The following is a 20,941-nucleotide window of genomic DNA, read 5'->3' as shown; positions in this document are numbered from 1 at the left end:
GGAGACACAGATCTAGATGGTGTAGTGCATCTGGACACAGGCTGGGTTGATCCCAGTAATGTGTCTTTCAGCAACAACAAACTGAACCTGCAAAAGTTTAAAATCATAAAAATAAAAAGGTCTTGAAAAACTTGAGGTCTCAAAGAGTCGTAAACGTTTTAACCACCCTGCTTTTCCTCATTATTGTCATAGCTGTAGCTTTGCTGCTAATCCATTTAAACATTTCCAAGAAGTCTATCAAAATGACATTCCCAACAACGAAGTCAACCCCCAGGTCATTTAATATTAATCCATGAATGTAACAAACCTCACCTCAATGTGCACCCGCTGGAATGTAGCAGCCCTGCTCTCACCGCTGAGGGCCGAAGCAAATGATAGGCCTCTAATGGCCTTTCCATGCATACTTGTGTTTATCTTGGCAGTGTGCACCATTTTCACACCATAAATAAGCAAAGAAGGGCCTGACCCACAGCTAGAAGCACTGCTATTTAAATGAACTTTGTGCTGAATGGGGCAAACATTGCTGTGCCTGTTGAATCTGCTTTGTTGAAACAGAAGTCTCCCAGGGGTAATAGCTACAGAGACATGCTTTCAAAGAAAATACACATTTAACCACGAGCAGTGGTTTAAGTCAACACCTAAAGGCACCTGAAAATGGCCTGGTGGTTGGTCTGACAGTTAAATCAAGCATTTTTTCTCTATATAAAGATCCCAGGCTGCAGTGTTACAAGCCATTGGGCTTTAGAGCCTGATGAAGCTGTAGAGATATCTCACAACTTGCCAACAGGCCTGCAAATCCATACCTTTTACAACCCCCCTGGATCACAACAATGCAATGAAATCTAATGAAGAAATCACTCAGGGTTGACACGCCGGGCTGTTTCCAATACTCTGTTGGGGGCCCCACAAGATGATAACCTACATATAGAAATCACTGAACCTTTGCATAGTCTGAAGGTGACTACCTGTATTTGCATTTCAATTTGACAGCTCTTGGTGACATCTTATTCCACAATAACCTCCATTTCTGGAATATCACACCACCTCAATCTGTAGTAGTGGCTCAGAGTTAAGGCTTATTATCCTGCAGATGTGATTGTTATAATAGTAAGTCTCTTTTCTTCTATCTTACTACTACAAACTATTCGATGTTACACAACTAAACTCTTTACCATATTGACCTCTAATAGAGTGGTACAGTAATAAGACCTAAAACGCAGAAAAAATATTTAGTATTTGTGTTTGCTGTTTGAAGACTGAGATAAGGTCTAACGCAAGATATTTTCTGGTTTTGTTCCAAGACATAAAGTAAATCTCCCAGACATTAACGTTGAAATCCAATGGGGAAATCCCATTGCTTTTTGTCGAGGGACCCCTTGTGATGCTAACTTCCAGGTTGGCCTAAAATAATATGTCATAACTGCAATACTCTATAATGCCAGCTCTTAATAGTGAGTTAAATGACATTTTTCCAGATAATGTATCCAGATTCAGAAGACATGTGGCGATAAAGACTGGTGGATTGAAAAACATTTACAGGAGGAGAGGTAATAATAACTTTCAGCCGTAAGAATATGTGTAAGAATGTGATGCCAATCTTAGTTTCGTGATTGATAGCCTGATGGTAAAGATATTCAAAAGATCATTTCTAAAACGATGGACCATATATATGTTCTGTAATGCAAATGTAACACATGTTTTTGCTTCGTTGCCAACTGAGTCAAAGCGCTCCCTTAGGTAAAAAAACTGAAGAATAATAAGCCAGTTGGCATTGTGAATGTGAACACTCACTTGTGACCACGTTCTGGGAGGCAGGCGGTCCACGCTTGTTGTTCTTCACCACCTCCAGCTTGACCTCGTACTCCTGGCCGGGGCCCAAGCCCGACTGCTCAAAGGTGGTCTCCGGACGGCCGAGGGAGTTAAGAATTTCACCATCTTCCTCTTTCTGCCAGCACCCAAAAACAACAGTCATCAACCACTACAAAGATCAATCCTGGCATTATGTGTTAAGTGGGAGGAACGACATACATAAAGGCACTCTGTGTGGTGTTAAGAGTTGACTCAGTTTAATAAAATGTGGCTTTGAGTAAATCCCAGTAGCCCTGGTTGGAAAGGTTTCTATGAGCACTCAACAAAGAAAATAAAGCATGAAGCAAAGCATCAATAGCTCTGAGCTTGAGTGGTCATTTGAGCTGTCAGGACATGCTAACTGCTAAACCATTTTCCACAGGATACCCACCATGATCCACATCTATTAGACCAATACTGAATTTAAAGTAGGGGTGTAAGATGTCTCTACCAGAGGAAAATGTGCAAACTTGTTGAGGCTGTGGTAGAATCTAGGGACTGGAATACAGACACTCTGTTGGGTAGCAGGACTCACCGTGTTTCTGAAGATGATGTTCCAGCTATCGAAGGGAATGTCCAACGGATCCCACTCCACTTCCACTGACGTCTCCCGCACTGACTTGAACTTCAGCCCCTCCGGCTCAGGCAGATCTGAGAGGCATGATACAAAATTGTCACTACATTTCATTTAGATCTACATGGGATTTTGTAAGAAAGCTACAGAGGAGGTTGCCCTACGTGTAGCCACCCGAGCGCTGACAGGAAGACTCTTCTTGTTGTTGAGCACAGCATAGACACTGATCAGGTACTCCACACCAGGCTCAAGCTCCTTAATAGTGGTCATCATCTGGTTCCCTGGCACCCGCATGTCGAGCTCCAGACCTCCAGCGGCCGTTGGTACATAAGTGATAAGATACTCTGTGACACGCATCTCATTCTTCCAGGACAGGTCCACCGTCTCTGGGCTTACCACCTCCGCTGTCAGGTCCTTGGGCGGTGAGACTAAAGAGAGACACTGAAAATCAGTCATCTGTACTGAGGGTTTACAAATGTTAGCATCGGAAAGACAGTTTTCTATGAGGACTGTATGGTTGCCAATGGGAATACACATCGACTTGCATTTGACATTGACATTTTGATACGTTATTATAAGATACCATGTAGGTGATGCTTATACAATTTGGTTTAAAGAAAAAAAATATATATATATTCTGAAGACACACTACAGGATTAAGAGCCATGTTGACATTGTTTGGTGTAGAGTTGTTAAGGATTTTTGTGATTATTTTGTGTTATTAACCTAAGGGAACACTATTTGGCACACCTAAGGGACTGTTGAATTATCTAAGGGCCTTTCTGATTGCTGTATTGATTCACCTGCTGCTTCATCAAAGCAATTTTCCAATTATATTTCCAATTTGGAAGTGTTTCTGTTTATTTTACAGCAATTAACTCAGCAAATAAAAATAAAATCATCATCACCAACCACCTATTACATTCAAGTGAAAATGTAAAAAAAGTACCTTTGTCAATGTTAAATGATTTAAAATCCAGAAGGAGAAAGAGCCAGTGACAACCAAAATGTCAAACAAAGTCAACTTTGTGAATGTGCAAAGCTGAAAAAAAAAGTTAACTGCCGGCTTAGAGAGTAACGTAATCAGGATACAAAAAAAGGTAACTGTGTTCCCTAAAAGTAACATAAAAGAAGACTTTATCCGATTACTGTCACATTTTTTAAATTAAGGATTACTAGCAGCATTACAGTGTTAGTAGAACCTAAAAAGAGCATACAGTGTGTGTTGTAAAGGATCAGATGTTCTCTCTCCTCTGTCAGCGGTTCTGTTCTGTAGGCTAATACTTTACAAGTGAATCTATACGCCTACTGCCTGAATCTGCTTTATAGTTTCACTTTATGTGGTTAATTTGTTCTGTTTTTAATTCAGCTCATCCCCAAAATATCATTCCTTTGTATATTTGCATAGAGCAGTGAGAATGTTGTTGCCCTACTCAATATTTTTACTCTCTTTAAGCTAATTGTTTTATTTTCAACAATGTATTGGTGTGCTCTCTTAAACGCTGTTTCCAAAAGCTGCAGCAGGCATAATACAACATAGACTGAATATTAGACATTCAATTAGACATTAAATTTTCTCCTGAATTGGTTGTTTCGCATGTGGATGTGTGAACAGGCAAATTAACTATATATTAACTTTAGACTATTAGATTAGGCCAATTAAACATTAAGCTTGTTGTAAATGTATACTCCCAAGCGCCATCAAATCAATAATGCGGCTTTAACGCAAATGCAAAATGTATCTGACTTTGGCTGACACTGGTAGTATATTGAAGTAGACAGCAGACTTTGTAAATTCTAAATTTCTCATGTGTAAGGATGACTCTCAGTGAATGCACCATCTTACCCTCTGAGCAGTCGTCCCCAATGAAGCCCTCGTCGCAGACGCACACTCCATTGTCACAGCGGCCCTGGTTCTGGCAGTTTTCTGGGCAGGTCAGCATGGAACAGTCCAACCCGGAGAAACCTTCGTAACACACACAATCGCCATCGACGCAGTAACCTCTATCAAGACAGTTCTTGGGACACGTCTTCTCGCTGCAGTCTTCGCCAGTGAAGCCCTTATGACAAACGCATTGTCCATTGACACAGCGACCGCGGTCCAGGCAGTCATTGGGGCAAGTCAGCTCGCCACAGGATTTCCCAGTGAAGCCGACGAAGCACACGCACTTGCCGTCCACGCACTCTCCACGTCCCTGGCAGTCTTTTGGACAGGTCTTGATGTTGCAGTCCTCCCCGCCATAGCCTTTGTTACAAATGCACTTTCCGTTGACGCAGCGACCACGGTCTTGGCAATTGTTAATGCAGGAGAGCTCGCTACAGTCTTCACCTTGAAAGCCTACGTCACACACACATTCTCCGTCGACGCACTGGCCCCTGTTGCTACAGTTGTCAGGGCAGGAGAGGATGGAGCAATCTTCACCTTCATATCCTGGATCACAGATGCACTTCCCGTTGAAACAATGGCCTCTTTCGTTGCAGTTCTTGGGACAGGTGAGCTTGGAGCAATCCTCTCCACTGTAGCCGGTCTGGCACACGCACTGGCCGTTCACACACATGCCACGGTTGTTACAGTTGCCAGGACAAGTGAGCTCCCCGCAGTCTTCTCCGGTGTAGCCCTCTTCACAAAAGCAGGTGCCGTTGACGCAGCGTCCGCGGTCGAAGCAGTCGTTTGGACAGATGAGTTCGGAGCAGTCGAAGCCTGTCCAAGGCTCGTCGCAGACACACTCGTCCTCTACGCACCGTCCACGGCCGAGGCAGTTGTTGAGACAGTTGGTCTGACCACAGTCCTCCCCGATGAAGCCCTCCTCACAGAGGCAGAAGCCATCCACACAGTGGCCGTAGTCACCACAGTCCAACAAGCAGAGCTCATTGCTGCAGTCGTCCCCACCAAAGCCCTCAAAGCACTCGCACTTGCCATCTACACAGCGGCCCTGGTCCTGGCAGTCGTTGGGGCACTCAAGTTCGGTGCAATTGGGGCCCTTCCATCCAGGCTCACATATGCAGCTGCAGGTCTCAGTGCTCCAGTTACCATGGCCATTACAGAAGGGCTTTGTGGACACTTCACCTGGGGAAAAACCACACAGGAAAAATTAATATTGTAAGCAATGTAAGAAGAAATTGAATAAAATGTGCAATGCATACATTTCTAATGCCCTATTATAGAAGGAAAAGGTCAACAGTCTGTTAAACAAAGGTGCCCTACTGCAAACCAGCTGAAAGGTGAAAACAGGCATTAATAATGCCAACTGGCATGGATGAGGCATTTTAACTTCTGGGTACTCAATGGTTTCTGTCTAATTGAAATGAAACAATTGAAAATACAATCATAGTGACTTTAAATTTAGTTAAAAACTGTATGTATTTTCCCAAGGCCAGGACGCTCTGACAACCCATAACTGACATCTGGCAGCTATGAAGCTTTGTATTATAGTCAAGTCCTAACAGGAGACCTTTCTTTTAAAGAATCCCGAGAATCTGTTGATCATTTACATTCAAATGTTGGATTGTGACGATTCACCAGCTCCTTTATTGAAGTAAAAGCCAGTCAAAAACAAGGACTGGAAAACAATGAGTAGAAGGTAGGAAGACATAGCAATGAACTCAACCCTACATTGTAAAGAGGGTGACACTAATGTGAAATACAGGCATTGTGTGGTTAATGGGTCAGAAGATGCAAATGTATTGCTAAATAGGGTTGCCTGGCTCAGCTTTAAAAATGGTGTAGCATTTGTAATGTATGAAGTCCAATTTCATCAACTTTCGAAACAATGTGGTTGAACAACTTAAGAGTTTAATTTCACCCGAGTTCACCTCACATGTATACTGACGGAGAGACACGTTAAATACAGTGAAGGGCATACAGCTACCTGTAACCTGAGCTCCACAGCAGCCCGTCCCGCTGCTGCACTGCTCCCTCAGACTCGACACCTCGGACTCCAGCATCTCCAATCTGCTCAGGATATCCTTGATGTCGGGCAGCTGGTTGTCGCAGCCACACGCCTGCTTGGGTATATTGATGCGGTGGGTGAAAACGATCTGATTGTCTCCGTCCAAGGTGTGCTCCATGTGCTCGCTGTTCTGCATCTCCACCGGGACACTCTTTTGTTTCAGATCGGTATCACCAGGGGCGTCGAGGTCCACAGAGCAGAGGGACGTGGAGGGGACGTTGATGTTGTAGACGTGGTTGAACACCACTGGCTGGTCGGGGTGGGGCAGGGTGAGGTTCTCCTGGCTTTGCTTAGGACTCAGAGCATCTCTGCGGTGGCGGATGACCTTTTTGACCAGGCCAGCAGTGGAGAGCTCGAGGAGCAGGTTCACGGTCACAAAGCCCAAGAGGAAGCCTTTAACGGCCATGATGACACCCTGACACTCAGACTACAGTGTATTCAGGAATCAAAGAGGTGTTCTTGTCCTTAGTCCTAGAGTAAAATAAAGAACAGACAGAAAGAAGAAATTAAGAAGATCCATTTCCATGCTCATTACTCTGATGGTTCTTCTTTGCGTCTTTATTTCAAAGAGGTCCTTTTCTGCTTTTTACATTTCTCCCTTTCCTGTTACAGCTTAGGCTGAAATCTCCGTGTTCCCTCCAGAGGGAGTTTCTGTCCCCCACCCTCCCCCTCCCTGAAACGCCTCCTTTTTTAACTTCTTATAGTGACATCACTGTGTAACACTCACTCTTCTAATGGCTAGCTCTCTAACACATTTTAGGGCAGTCTTATTGTAAAGTGGTTCCGTTTAAATTGCTGCAACACTAACGTGATGATCCCTCACAATACCAACAATGTCAGACTTTGCTATTACCAATACAGTTTGATTGCAAGTTGAATCTACCAATTCCTAACACCAGCTGCGGCTGAAAGCAGTTATTCACTGTCTGACTGTCACACTGAATGTCCCCTAATGCACGATTTCCCCAGAAATGTTTAGTTTTTTCTTTCAAATTTGATTGAAAATGTTTGGCAACTTAGCGTCGTAAATAAAGGATTCTAGAATGGTCGAACAGATTGTTGGTGCCTGAGTAGCAGCTTTCCAAGCCATGAAAGCTGGTTTGCAGTAGGGCACCTGATCCAAACCGACCCTGTTGGACACACACACACACACACACACACACACACACACACACACACACACACACACACACACACACACACACACACACACACACACACACACACACACTGGGGGTTGTATAGCCGTACTGAAGTATCAGAGTATCCCACTGAAACGCAATGAACCTGCTTCTGTTGCCCCTAACAAAAGACCACTTCCAATCCTGATGCTGCCTCTGACCCATTTGAGCCTTCCTGCTCTCAGAGGAGGAGACACACACTTAGCAGATGACATCGGGGCATTCTTCTCACAATTCTTCAAGGACCAAGAGCAGCAGTTCCTGCGGGCCCGCCCACATGTGACCTGGATGATTAGAACCGGCAACACCTGCACTGGGGGGGGGGGGGGGGGGGGCGCCTCCTCTTTTCTCTCCAGTCCGGGCTGACAGATTGATTGCGATGTATGGTTAGACCATCTGTGGACTTCCTGTAAGCACAGACTCCCCCCGTTACCTGCAAACAGTCCACTCAGCATTCCTGACGGCCACTCTCTTTTTATTTCTGTAATGTGATTCTTTTTTGCTTTAATCAAAATGCTTCGGAGACTTGACTCTTTTAAAAGGTCTGCTAGAAAGATATGCTGAGGTTTTTCACATTGCATTAAACCTGCTGATCCTGTTAATGTTTCATGTAAGCGTTAAAATAAATACACCCACTGAAAAAACTTAGACTTAATTCATTAAAAAATAAGTTTGATATGCCTAACATTTTAGCGATTTGATGCATATTATTCATCTAATAATCCTGTTTCTAGGTATTTATATGCTGAATGTCTTTTAGCACCAACAAGGACAAAATAATAATGAGTATAGATTCCATGCAGGGTAAATGCGAGTTTATATAATATATTTCTTAGCCTAATGCCAGAGATGCTGACACCAATCATTTCCTACCTCAAACAAAGCCAATGTGTGCCTTGGCAGCTTGAAAGGTGAATAGCAGCCTTAGCAGCCAGCATGAAAATGTCTGAATAAGCATATGTTACATATTCCATCCCCTGTGGTGAGGAATGTATGAATGGGTTTTATTTTCTCTGCTACACCGGACTCGGTCGCACTGATGTGGTCGAACACAGGACGCCTCCGCGTTTCCATGTGTGCAGGAACATGGAGGCTAACGGTGCACAGGTTATATTCCAGGAAGAGATGCTCATCCCGGCCTGACGTGTGATAAGCCGACAGATGAGCTCAGCTTGTTGGGATCCCACGGCTTCATCCCCCCATCCCACCCCACCCGTCTGATTAGACAGACAGGGATGAGCGCCTCCATGATGGGTAGACTGTGAAAGTGCTAATGTGGCTTGCTGATGGAAGTGCTGAGGATCGGGACCCTCAGGGGACCCCACACCCCTACCGCCCTCCTTCTCACTCTAACACACTATGTCACACATCCCCATCCACACCGATGCAGTCACACCGCCGTGCCCAAGCATCACAAACTAGGGATTAAATCAACAAATAGCCAGAAAATTGCTTTGAGTTGCTGCTAAGGTTTTAGTTCTGGGCGAATGGTTGGCTTTCTCACTTTGAAGGCTGGCTGCTCTCCACATGGACCTCTGAGCGAGGCAACCCAGAGACACCAAAGAGAGCTTTGTTTGGGAATTGGTGGCTCTGGCGAAACGCGCCTTTATTCAGAAATAGATGAAGAGAATAAATCTGATTTGACCTTTTCTTCTCTTACCTGCCATCCAGCACTGTTTAATATGAAGCAGCAAAAGAGAATGTGAGAAACACAGAGCTGATCCCCCTGTCTGGACCTTCTTCAGGAGCCCCCTGTGGCCCTGGCACTGTGCTGATGCAGCTGGTTGCTGGCACTGTAGACATAGACTTGATACAATCTGACTGCTGCTGCTTTGTTATCCCCTCACTAGGTTTTGCTCTATAGATAGTTTCTGAAATGGCAACAAAGCTGGTTGCCCGTCTTGTGGTCGAATGTGTGGGGCAATACTTCCAGGGAGACCTGCTGGCGCACAGACACATTTGGAGCAACTGATCTAAATGACCCTGTTGTGAAGGAGGGAAACACTTGAAGTGTTATACCTCACACAGTGCCGCGCTGGAAATGCTTTAAAGATCCATTTGGCGTCCATTTAAAAAGCGATTAGGTCTCGCGCTGTCAGGAATGTTAAATTCATTTTATGGTAGTTTGTTTAAGATTTAAAGTGACAGCTTGTCTTAAACAATGACCTGACCCTAAAAGACCCATTAAAAGACGATGAATTGCAGTCTTCAGTACAACTACATGGACTAATTATGGAGTATTCAAGCTGTGTGATAACGGTTCATAGTTTTCTGATTTGCCTCTGGGTTGACATGTCCACTTTAAGTATTTAACTAAAGTTCAGGAGAATAAAAAGTGTATATCCAACACTTTGTATTTGCAAAAGCACACGGTGGAAATTCTGCTTCTCCGGATAAACTTGATTGTCTCTCTGGGCCAACTTGTCTCAACTCTGCTTGCGTTAAAAAGAGCCTGTCAGGAGACTATGTCCAAACAAATCTGCTCAAATACAAAAACAACAGTACACAGATGTTTGAAAAAAAAGAGTCCCGCTTGCCTATAAGGTTCTTTAGCAGAGGAAAAAGTGAACATCTTTTCCCTGGCGAGTCTCACGAGGATGTCAAAGGTCAGCTACACTTCATCACGGTCAGTGTCCCTTCAGAAATGCTCACAACACTACATGTGCAACACGCTCAAACCTTCAACCAGAAAAAGCTCTTCCTGTGTGTAGACAGATGCATCCACAGATGTGCTCTTGACATAAGTCTCCTCATACAGCCCTGTTTTTCACATTAATGTAATGTCAAAAACATTGCACCTCTAACAGCCTTACAAGCACAAGTGTTTTCCAGCATGTCCTTTTCTTTATCCTCTATCTATGTTGTGGAAGTGGATGATTAGGGGAGACTGGTGCACATGTTGCCTTACTCTTCGGTCTATTCGCTGGGTCCAGTATATTCCAGAATTAGTTTTGTCTAAATAAATGTTTATACATTAAACTTCAATATCTGTGCTTATTACCCATTCCATTTAAAGATGAATATATATGAAATATTGTGAATAGCTGAAAGGAAGAAAGTCAGATTGAACGCAACCTGGGGCCACAGATCAGTTATTGTACAGTTATTTTGACGATAATGAAAAGCATTATTTGTTGAACAAAACTGTAACTGTTTTAAATTGTTTTTGTTGTAACACTAAGTAAATAGGTGACCTGCTCTATCATAATCAGTCACATCTTACCGAAACCCGTTGTTGTGTTTGTTCTCCAAATATTCAACAAAAATATTTCCCATAACATAATGAGTATTATCCAGACACAACTTTGATAAAATGGCCTTCAAAGTTTGCATACAATGTCAAACCATAGTTATTTTAAGAGGGAGATTAATATAATGGGGGAACAGTGATTTCCATAGAGCAGGTCACATATGAACTGCAACCTTGGGTTTGCTTGTACTAACATCCCAAAGTGACAGAGATAATACACTGAAAGAACTGTACTACGTATTATTACACATATTTCCCATAACTGTATTAGGTTGGTTGAAAGCAATAATATTAAGTTTAAATAAATAAAATTTACTTCAACTTAATATGTTAGCTTTCAACCAACCTAATACAGTTATGTGAAATCTGTGGACATAATATGTTTAATTAAAGTCAATGTTTCAGTTTTTCAGTGTAGGCCAAGCAAACACCCCCATCCCCAATCAACCAGCGATCCACCAAGAATTCTTCAGGGAAACAATCCTCTTATGTCTGTGACCTATCCCTATATTAAACTAAATAACAGTTCTGCATGTTTAACAAAGCAATTTTACTTTACCAGTCTTATCCTTTCATCACTTTGGAAACACGTTTTGGTTTCAGTTGGTTGAGAGAAAGAAGACTTTCTGTCGGGGGATGATTGCAGACTTTATCTCTTCCCTAAAGCCCAGCCGGACAACCGTAGTCATTACAGTAGTTCACCTGTGCTGCAAATACCAAATGGCCATTTCGAGATATATCAAAATAAAACTATTACTCTGCCAGCAGCGGTTATCTTTACTGCTGCACCGAAGAGAAAATGCAATTTGTTTTGGCTCAAAGGAATAGTTATCAACAGAAATGTGTGGTAGGTGACAGACAAGCAGTCTTAATGAAAGGAAAAGGAAGCTTCGGTCTATCAGTGGATAATGGCAGCAGTGAGTGTGAACAGACAACGCAGCTCCACAACAAACAAAGTGAATAATGAAGCAGCGTGCCGCCCCCCCTTGGTGTGTAAAAGCTGTAAATATTCAATGATTATAACTACAACTCAACTCCCAGGACCGTATGTTAAACAGGGCTGATAGATGCTTTCTTTTCATTTCTGAAGAATTTACCAAGCTTGCCTAGTTTTGTAGGTCACCCTTGACAAAAACTCAGCGTGCCTTCTTTGGTACAGTATCCAAATGTGGGTCGCTGGTATAAGGACTGAATGAAGGGTTATTGTCTGGTCCTCCTTTCACCTTGAGACACTGTCACTGGATATGGGCCTCAAGAATCACCACTTTAAAGAGCTCATATCCCAAAGACGCACAAATTGGAATCTGCTGAGGAGCATATTTATTTCAATCAACGTGTCTGCGGTGAGACAGAAAAAAACCCTCAGACATATGTCCTGCGCTCGAGCAGGTGAATATTGATTTGGATCCCGCATCTCCACCAAGGTCACAGTCCGGGAGATAGCGAGTTGCTGAGGACAGCACTATGGCTGTGAGTTATAATCATCAAACACAGAAATGAATTTCCAGAAAGAAAGCATAGCTGGAGTTGACTGCTCGACGTACGATCGATGGCACCATTGTTGCTGCTGCTCTGAAAAGGTTTTTCAAGTTTTATCACCTCACGCTCTGGAAGACACACACCGTCTTTCTCTTTCTGCCTTTTATGAGCGATGCAGCCGTCGATGAAATACACAATATCCCCCACGGCGGAATAAAGGAGCAAACTGCACGCTTAATGGCTGTACAGACGCCGTGTTACAAAACAAGACTAAGAGGCAATCAGTTTCGACTCATTGCGTGTGAGGGAGACGAGTGATCAGGACGGGAATTGAATCTGGCAGTTTTGTGTTCGGGCCATGACATTAGGATACAGCTAGTTAGGAGAAGAGAATCCTCCTGTCTGTCAGCTTTTGTCTTATCTGATACATTTCAAAAGCAGGTTAGGTGCAGTGGGTCAAAACATGCCACACAGACCAACACAAATGGGCATTACAAGTATCAACTGAGCTCAAACATCTTGTTTTCTTCAAGTTCATGGAGACAGCTTCATGGAATAATTGTACACTATTAAAATGCTGATATTTACAATAGATGAAATGCTGTGTGTACTGAAAAATCGGAAACGTTGACTTTATTTATGACAACAGATTTCACATAACTGTATTGCAGACTCAACTGATTATGTACTATATAAGTACAGTCCATTAAACATTTTATGGAATGTGTAATCTGAACTGAAAAACCCACAGAGAAATGTTACCTGGCTTTGCAGTCACTCTTAGCTCTACGCAGCGGTTTAGTCTCTTTCAGCCCGCTGCTTTGACATCACAGCCCAACACTGAGTAGAAGACCAACAAGCTGGAGAAGAAATTGCAAGGTCTTGCAGCTAAAGAGAGAGAGATGTCTTTGAGCAGACGAATCAAAGTTCATTGTGCGTGAATACTGGACATAGACTTGCCAGGTAACAAAAACACGACTTCAAATAAAATAGCTCTCTGTGTGTATTGGTGGTGTAAATAGACCATGTTTTCTTCCACATTTGTATCGGTCAACAGAAGATGAATCTGCTACAATTACTCTTTGGGTTTGGAGTGTTGGCCAGAACTGTTTTCATGTGGCGGTCAAACTGTTTGTGTCCAGGGTGGGAGGGGCCGGTCCGCCTCAGGGTCCTGAAGGTGTACAGGTCCTGGAGGAATGGCAGATTGCACCTTCTCGCAGAGTGGAGACTTTGAGTCCGCTCATAAAGTTGTTGTCGTGTATATTACTTGTTTAGGGCTTTAAATAACAGTTCAACATAATTATGTTTATTTATATTCCACTTACTTTCTTAACTATTTGGTGAAAGTATATTATATAACGTATCTAAAGTAAGAAGGCTGGAAGTTTAGAGTTTATTTCTCCCTGTGTGCTTCTCGTCTCCTCGACAAGGCCTGGGACCCCACTGACTTTGACTCTCACCCTCTCCTCTATGACACTATGCATGTGACCAAATCCTTTCCATATTAATATGGTGGCCCCGCCTCTATGTCTGATGAGCACATTTATGTTCTAAGTCTTTTATTTTCTGCACAGCTTTCCACTTTAAATTATAATACTGTTCTGAGGCAAAGTATTTTGTAATATTTTTACTGTTCTTGGGTTTGTGTTTATTAAAGAGGACATATTCTGCTCATTTTCAGGTTCATATTTGTATTTAGAGACACTAAATACAAATATGAGCTTTAATGTTCAAAAAGCTCTTTATGTTTCTCATACTGCCTGTGCTGCAGCACCTCTTTTCACCCTCTGTCTGAAACCAGAGCCCAGTCTGCTCTGATTGGTTAGCTGGCCTGCTCTGTTGGGATTGATCAACCACTTAGAGATGTCCCACCCCTTAGCCTATCACGTACAATGTGTTGGATTGCTAGCCTATAGCAGCACAAGTATTACATGCTGATGTTATTATGTTATGCTAGTAAACAATGGAGTCCAATGGTTGCGTATCAGGCATTGGGGCGAGTGGGTGGAGGGAACACAGGGATTTTGGTCTTTCAAGACCATTTACATGTACATAAACTATTCAACACACTAAGGAAATGGGAAACCCGAACGAGCAGAAAAGGGGCTCTTATTATTTAGTGTTTAACATTTTCTTTCATATTTAATATTTAATATTTTGGGTCTTTTTCTTACAACTGTATTCATCTTAGGTAAGAGCCATGAACTTTAAAGTAAACTCCTTCTATGTGTAAACCTACTTGGCAAAAATACATCAGATTCTCATTTGAAATATGTCACTAGGCCAACAAAAGCTTTCATTGGTTTTTCATGAGATATTGAGAGTGCAATTAAATTACAAATATTTTCACCAGATGACACTTTAAGATGGCCAAGCTTCATTATATGTGATTCCCTTTTAAAACAAAAAGAATTAAAGTGTTCTATCTCCTCTCACACAAATCCGGCTAGAAGCAATGGCCTGAAATCAATAAGCACAACGATATGAGCACAAAATGATGTACCAGATAGTGAGACACGAATAATAATCTGAGTTGTTAAACAGATATGGCATGAGGAATGCTCTTTTTTTTTGATGGATGAAGAGAAGGTTTCATCAAGTCACTGCTGTGCTCATTGGCTCTCGGCTGTGACCCCACTGGTTCTGATGACACAGATATCGGGAGAGTGGTGGGGGTTAGTGTGTTCATGGCTGATAAGGCAGACGTGGAGGCTGGATCTGAGATACCGGCAGCAACACTTATCTGGATACTCGGGGAGAGCGCTCTGCCAACGCTGAGCCCTATCGCGCTCAGAGAACCTCTGAGTGCTTACGAGCCGCAGCTGACATGTCTGACTGATTCCTCCCTAAAAAGTCTATTCCTTCAACCAAAACCAATTTCAGACTTTGACACTTTTATATAGAGAAAACAAATGTTGAGAGATGGAGAACGCTCTCAGGGTCAATCGCACAGCAGACAGTCAAATCTCAATTTAGTTTTTACTGCATTGTGATTTGACTCGCAGCTCGCCCTGAGGCCCATCGATATTCTTTATGACTCTTCCCCCGCGGCGCCTCCGTCTTGCGCTGCTGTTCTCGCTGGGTCCAGATGGAGAGGTTGGAAGCCAGTCATTGTTCAAGAGCGTTTTAACATGCTGGGTGCTGGTGACCTACTGTTTATTAGCCTCGGTCCCTGTGTGGTGTGTAGACTTGGCAGCCTCATGTGCAGCCTTTACAGCAAATCCACCTGCTGTTTTCTCCAGGCACTTGTAATTGCGTACTATTAAAATCTACCTTGTACCTGGCTGCTTCCCTTATCGTAATGCTACACAGAGGTATTGATATCGACTTCTCGGAATAGTCTAGGCTTACCATGTAACTAACACCTTCCCTCTCAGGTTTTGGCTGTCTGAGTTTGCATGGTTGTTTCTGCTTCTCAACTTTTTGAACATGGAATTTTGACGTCATATCAGAAATGTGGGCTGGCTTTACATTGAACTCCTGACAACGTCCCCCCCACGTGACACGTCCCAACCTCGTCCCCCATACAGTCGCAAGCTGAATCCCCTCCGCCGCTCATCTGTGTGTCTGTGTATTCAGCAGGATGTCTGCAGGAGGGACTTAGAGTTGTTGTTATATAATACATATAATGTCTCTGTTGTAGTGGTAAACACTGAGAAGTGTTTCAGAAATAATGCTGGATGTGTTTTGGAACATAATATGGGGTTTAATCACGGCAGCGTTTAGCTGAGTTTCTGCGTTAGGAAACATTCACAGAGGAGAGGTCATGACGCTACAAAGGGGCGTGGCCAGCAGCAGCTCCAAAGGGGCGTGGTCAGCAGCAGCTAGTTCATTTAAAGCTACAGTCACAGAATCAGCACTTCAGGAACAGGGCTGAAATAGAGGGGGATGAGGCATGCTACAATGGGGGATCTGTTTGCTATTTTGAGCAAAACACTTCACAGACAAGTTTTGTATAGATATGGCCCTACAATATATTGTTCAAATATAGCATAATAGGAGAACCTTTAACATCGATTTGTCAGAAAGCATGAATCCCCTGACCTACAGTAAGATGCTACCAATCAAAATAATTTGCATCTTTGAACTGAACCAAATGTAGAAAAATAGAAAGCTCCCTCGTTTCTTTAAACATATAAATGGTCTGACTGGAATTGTACATTCTGAAAGTGATGGGAGACTTTTTTGATCAAGTCCAAAGAATGCTGAGTTAACATGTAAGAGGATTTTGCAAGTCCTTTCACAGACTGCACATTTCAGCACTTTCCACCAAGGTTTATTGGTTACTTCCATTCAAACAGGATGGAAAGGATTTTTTTCTCTCTGCTATAAATGGAAGCGAGCATGTTGGCTGTGATACCCGGACATCTGTTTGTCCTTGTCTGTGATGAAAGACTGAAGCGTGTTGCGTGTCCAAATTGGGAGTGCCTTCCATTCAGACACTTGTATGAGCCTAATGACCCCGGTCCCCGAGGTCGGCCCTTCATTGGCTTCCCCGTTTTTTTTAACCATTTTCCCCAACTTAAATTGTCTGCCCCTCTCAAAAGGGCCCCCATCTTGTTCCAAGAACATTATGGCTCATGCATTCCAATGTGCAGGGTCACCGGTAGAGGCAAAGTGTCAGAGCGAAGTGCCTACCACATGTGTTCATCTATTGGATGCCTCCAATGGAGGGCCAGGCGATACAAAGGCAGCCCGGATCCCACAGCTCCAAGACTGCCACTCCTTTCCCAAAGCAAATTAGCATCAGAGGAACATTAAACCATCTGGGACACTTTAAAACACTGGATTTCTTTAGGGGGGGTCTTCCTTCTGTGGTGGTGACTAATCTGACAGGAAAAAACTTGTGGGGGTATTACATTTATTGGTGTCTTCACAAAACGTTTTAACAATAACCACCGGTTGAGGAAAAACAACCCTTTGAAGTAATCCTTCAAGTTCAGCCAAGAATCTTTAAGAAGAGCGAATCAAATATTTCTAAAATAAGCCCATTCAAAATGTAATGTTAATAAAAGAAAGATTTTTTGCTACAGCTAAAGCAGATTGGAGTATGATTAGTTGTGTAGGTTTTTGGTCATGCAGCAGTATTGGACTTTGTGTGGCTGCTGATGGCACTGGTGGAAAAGGCTCACCAGTCAGTGGGATACAGTACATCATCTGAGAACCCTCAATCTCTGTACAAATATACTTGCCACAATGATTTCTGACTGTTTGACTGTCCTCTTGTCACATAACACCTTCAGTTTAACTGTTCTAAAAGTATCTTTTAGTTTACTAGACTCAAGGTATTAAGAACCATCTGGACCACAGGTGGTCGTAAAAACAGGGCCAGACAGTGCAAGTGAAATTATCTAAATATGTACTCATAAATGATGTGAAATCTGCCTAAATGTCACTAGGATATTAAAAAACTAACTGGTATTAACCAGAAACTAGCAACAATGCTGAATAAAGAAAGGGAAAGGCAGGAGGGTAGGAGGGCAGGATGGCAGGAGGGGAGGCCTGAATGAGGTGTGTGGCTAAGGATGAGGATGGTGATGGAACATTTCTGCATCTCTCCTGAGTCCTGCACAGTGTGGGTCATCTGGAATACCCACTATGAATGTTTGTATTCAATCACCAGTAAAGGAGCTAAGTGGGGTTAAAGACAGTCACCCCCTCAGAGAGCTTTGTGCGGCGTAGAGCGTAGGCAGCTAACAGCTGTCCAAACAAAGGCCTGTTTCCCACTCATCTTTATGCCCAGTCACCGACAGTGGCTACTCATATGGGCAGCCAAAGCATCATGAAACATTAATGCACCAAGGGTTAGGGTAAGAGGGATAGCTCACATTCTAATATCTTTAAGAGGCCAAATGAGTCAACATTGGACCGTAACATTTAAGGGATATTTTACATAGATTAGGTCACAGTTACTGAATATCAGCCAGGCTCATTATTATAGTCTAGTTGCCAGCTCCTATCCTAGTGTGAACCCGGAAATGTTAAGTATCCCAAAGTTTTATGTTAGAAATGGTACGGGTCCTCAGCACATAGAAATCACCGGATGCTAACTTGCATATATTAACCGGAAAGTGGCCATATTTGAACTGATTTTGATGAATTTTGGGTTGTTTCGAAGTTTAAGTGGACTCTGGATAATTTGGATTGGAGAGATTGCTTATCTATTTTTCAAATAAATGGTCCACAGTAGAGGTTGTCATTTTCATTATGTGCTCTCTTCAAATGGTCGCAACACAACTCACAGTAGTAAAAATCAGCCCACCGAGAATACAAATATTGCCACTCTCTGGTTAAAACTGCCATTTTGATCCTGAAATGTCAGAAATGGATTCAGCAACCCCCATATCCACTCCAAAATTGTCCAAATCGGCCAAGCCACTTGTATGAACTATTGTCTGCACACAATCAAAGGCATTGCTGATTTACATGGTCACATGTTTACAGTGCTGGCAAGTAGACTATTGTGCTCCACACCATACACAATCACCATCCAGAAGACGCAGCCCTGGTATCCTGTAGGTCTCCTCCACCACCTTTTATCTTCTCTCTCCTCTCTGACTCACCCGTTCACCTCTCTCTTTCCCTCCTACCATCTCTTCCAAGATATACATAAGGGTTCTGATATCCAGCAGCATAAAGAAACAGCTCTAGGGGTATGCAGTGTACATCTGTGAACCAAATCGAGTGTTATAAAACCTAATAAATCCTTAGGGCTAAAGAATCCCACTAGCTCTCAGTGGGGAATCCACTGCAGTGAGGATAGAGATTGGGAAAAATCCTCCCTCCAAAAAGTTTCTAAAGAACGTAATGCTTGTAAATATGCTGCTCTGACAATAGCATGAAAAGTCTCATTTAATCCAAAGTGAGGATATGTACATCTTACAAAGAAGTTTAAATCCTGTGCAGTAAATCACATCATTTCTTATTCATGAATGCCCTGCTTGATATTGTATAACCAGGATCGAATAATGTTGGGAAACTTTTTGCAGACATTTCTGTGTATCCGTACTCCTGAACACAAGCTTATTTACTAATCCATCAAACATCCTCAAATTCACATCGCCTCTTTCTCTTCGGCAATCTGTTTGTGCGACACCACTGACAAACAAATGAGGCTGAGACTGGGAAGCACATGGAGAAGGACAGCGTGTGTGCGTGTGTGTGTGTGTGTGTGTGTGTGTGTGTGTGTGTGTGTGTGTGTGTGTGTGTGTGTGCGCATGTGTGTGTGTTTGTGTGTGTTTGTGTGTGTGTGTGTGAGAGAGAGAGAGCTTGAGATCTGGGATCGGAACCAACCAGCAGCATCTAATACATAGCAGCTGTCTGTCTCCTGGGTTACACAAGCCTACTGTCTGCTGGCAACGGTAAAGTGTACAACTAGAGCACACACAAACACACACACACACACGCACGCACGCACGCACGCACACACACACACACACACACACGCACACGCACACACACACATACACACACACACACACACACACACACACACACACACACACACACACACACACACACACACACACACACACACACACACACACACACAAAAACCCTACCCAGCTCCCGTCTGCTATCCTATCAGCATCAGCCCTATTGCAAGCAGAGTAATTCAATAGACTTCCATCTCTGAAGATATCACTCTGTTTTACCTGCTGCTGATAAATCGGAAATAGCCCTCACGGTAAAACATAATGACCCCCCAGGTGTAGTCAGTGAAGAGCGCTCCACAGCAGTCTCTGAAGCTATACAGTAGCTTGTAAAAGATCAGGATGAATTACAGAAGCTGTGTTGATGAATGGAAATAAGCTTTTTATTGCTTACACCCCCCACATTCTTCCCTGTAGGTTAGAATATATTATATCCACGCAGTGTAGGAACAATGTGCTGATGAGTTGACTGAACATCATTGTGATCCATTAATAATTCCATTCAACAAATAAAACTCTTTTTCCCAATGGGAGGATTTTTCTCATGTTTTGTAAACCTAAAATTTAAGTGAACCACACATTAGTTGAAAATGTCACTCAGAACTCATCCGTTATTAGAATTTAAACAATTCAAACATCAAGAGAAATATGCAGCCTCAGTCCTAAAACTAATACAAAAAATGCTCACGAAAGTTTTAATATCAACTTATTTAAAGGAGGAATAAAGCCCAGAGAATATATGAAAATTGTCAAGCTTTGCATTTTTTTCAGTTATCTTAATTAAAGCATGCTCCCATTCAAACCCAGTAGCTCCATGCAGGTGAAAAGAAAGTGTCTTACCTCACAGAATGCTTACAGCGTCTCCACTGATTACACAACGTAAACTGAAGAGCGCCTTATCACAGCCAGCCCCGGCAAATGTTCTCACCACTGTGTCTCAGAGCGCTGACAGCTCTGTCATCTTCCCTCTGAGTGCTCACTCCAGTCTACCTACAGAGAGAGAGCCATGGAGGAGAAGGAGGAGGAGGAGGAGAAAGAGAGAGAGAGAGAGAGAGAGAAAGAGTGAGCTCCCTTTCTCTTAAACAGCAGACCCCTCTGCAGTCAGACTCCACTCCCACCTACTGCTCTCTTAAATGTGCCCCCCCCCCCCACCCACCCATTCACCCTTTCCACAGCATTGTGACTGAAAGCGAAGGAGCTGAAACAGGACGCCTGGAGGCTGGAAA

General features: G+C 43.0%; 1 protein-coding gene across 3 annotated transcripts in view; it reads right to left on the bottom strand.

Moving 5' to 3' along the window:
* tncb (tenascin Cb) overlaps positions 1-20,722 on the bottom strand; it is a 49,834-nt gene extending 29,112 nt beyond the window's left edge. For all 3 annotated transcript variants that reach the window (XM_063896687.1, XM_063896688.1, XM_063896689.1), the window contains exons 1-6: positions 20,556-20,722; positions 6,292-6,843; positions 4,269-5,489; positions 2,587-2,850; positions 2,384-2,499; positions 1,792-1,945 (exon numbers count right to left, since the gene is read on the bottom strand). In XM_063896687.1, coding sequence (XP_063752757.1) covers positions 1,792-1,945; positions 2,384-2,499; positions 2,587-2,850; positions 4,269-5,489; positions 6,292-6,778 — 2,242 coding nt within the window. In that variant the 5' untranslated portion in view covers positions 6,779-6,843; positions 20,556-20,722. The remainder of the gene's footprint in view (positions 1-1,791; positions 1,946-2,383; positions 2,500-2,586; positions 2,851-4,268; positions 5,490-6,291; positions 6,844-20,555) is intronic.
* Positions 20,723-20,941: the final 219 nt, after the last annotated feature.

Source organism: Eleginops maclovinus, chromosome 12, assembly GCF_036324505.1.
Source record: "Eleginops maclovinus isolate JMC-PN-2008 ecotype Puerto Natales chromosome 12, JC_Emac_rtc_rv5, whole genome shotgun sequence".
Classification (NCBI taxonomy): Eukaryota; Metazoa; Chordata; class Actinopteri; order Perciformes; family Eleginopidae; genus Eleginops; species Eleginops maclovinus.
Note: the sequence above shows the minus strand (reverse complement) of the source record. Positions and strands in the feature narration are given on the sequence as shown.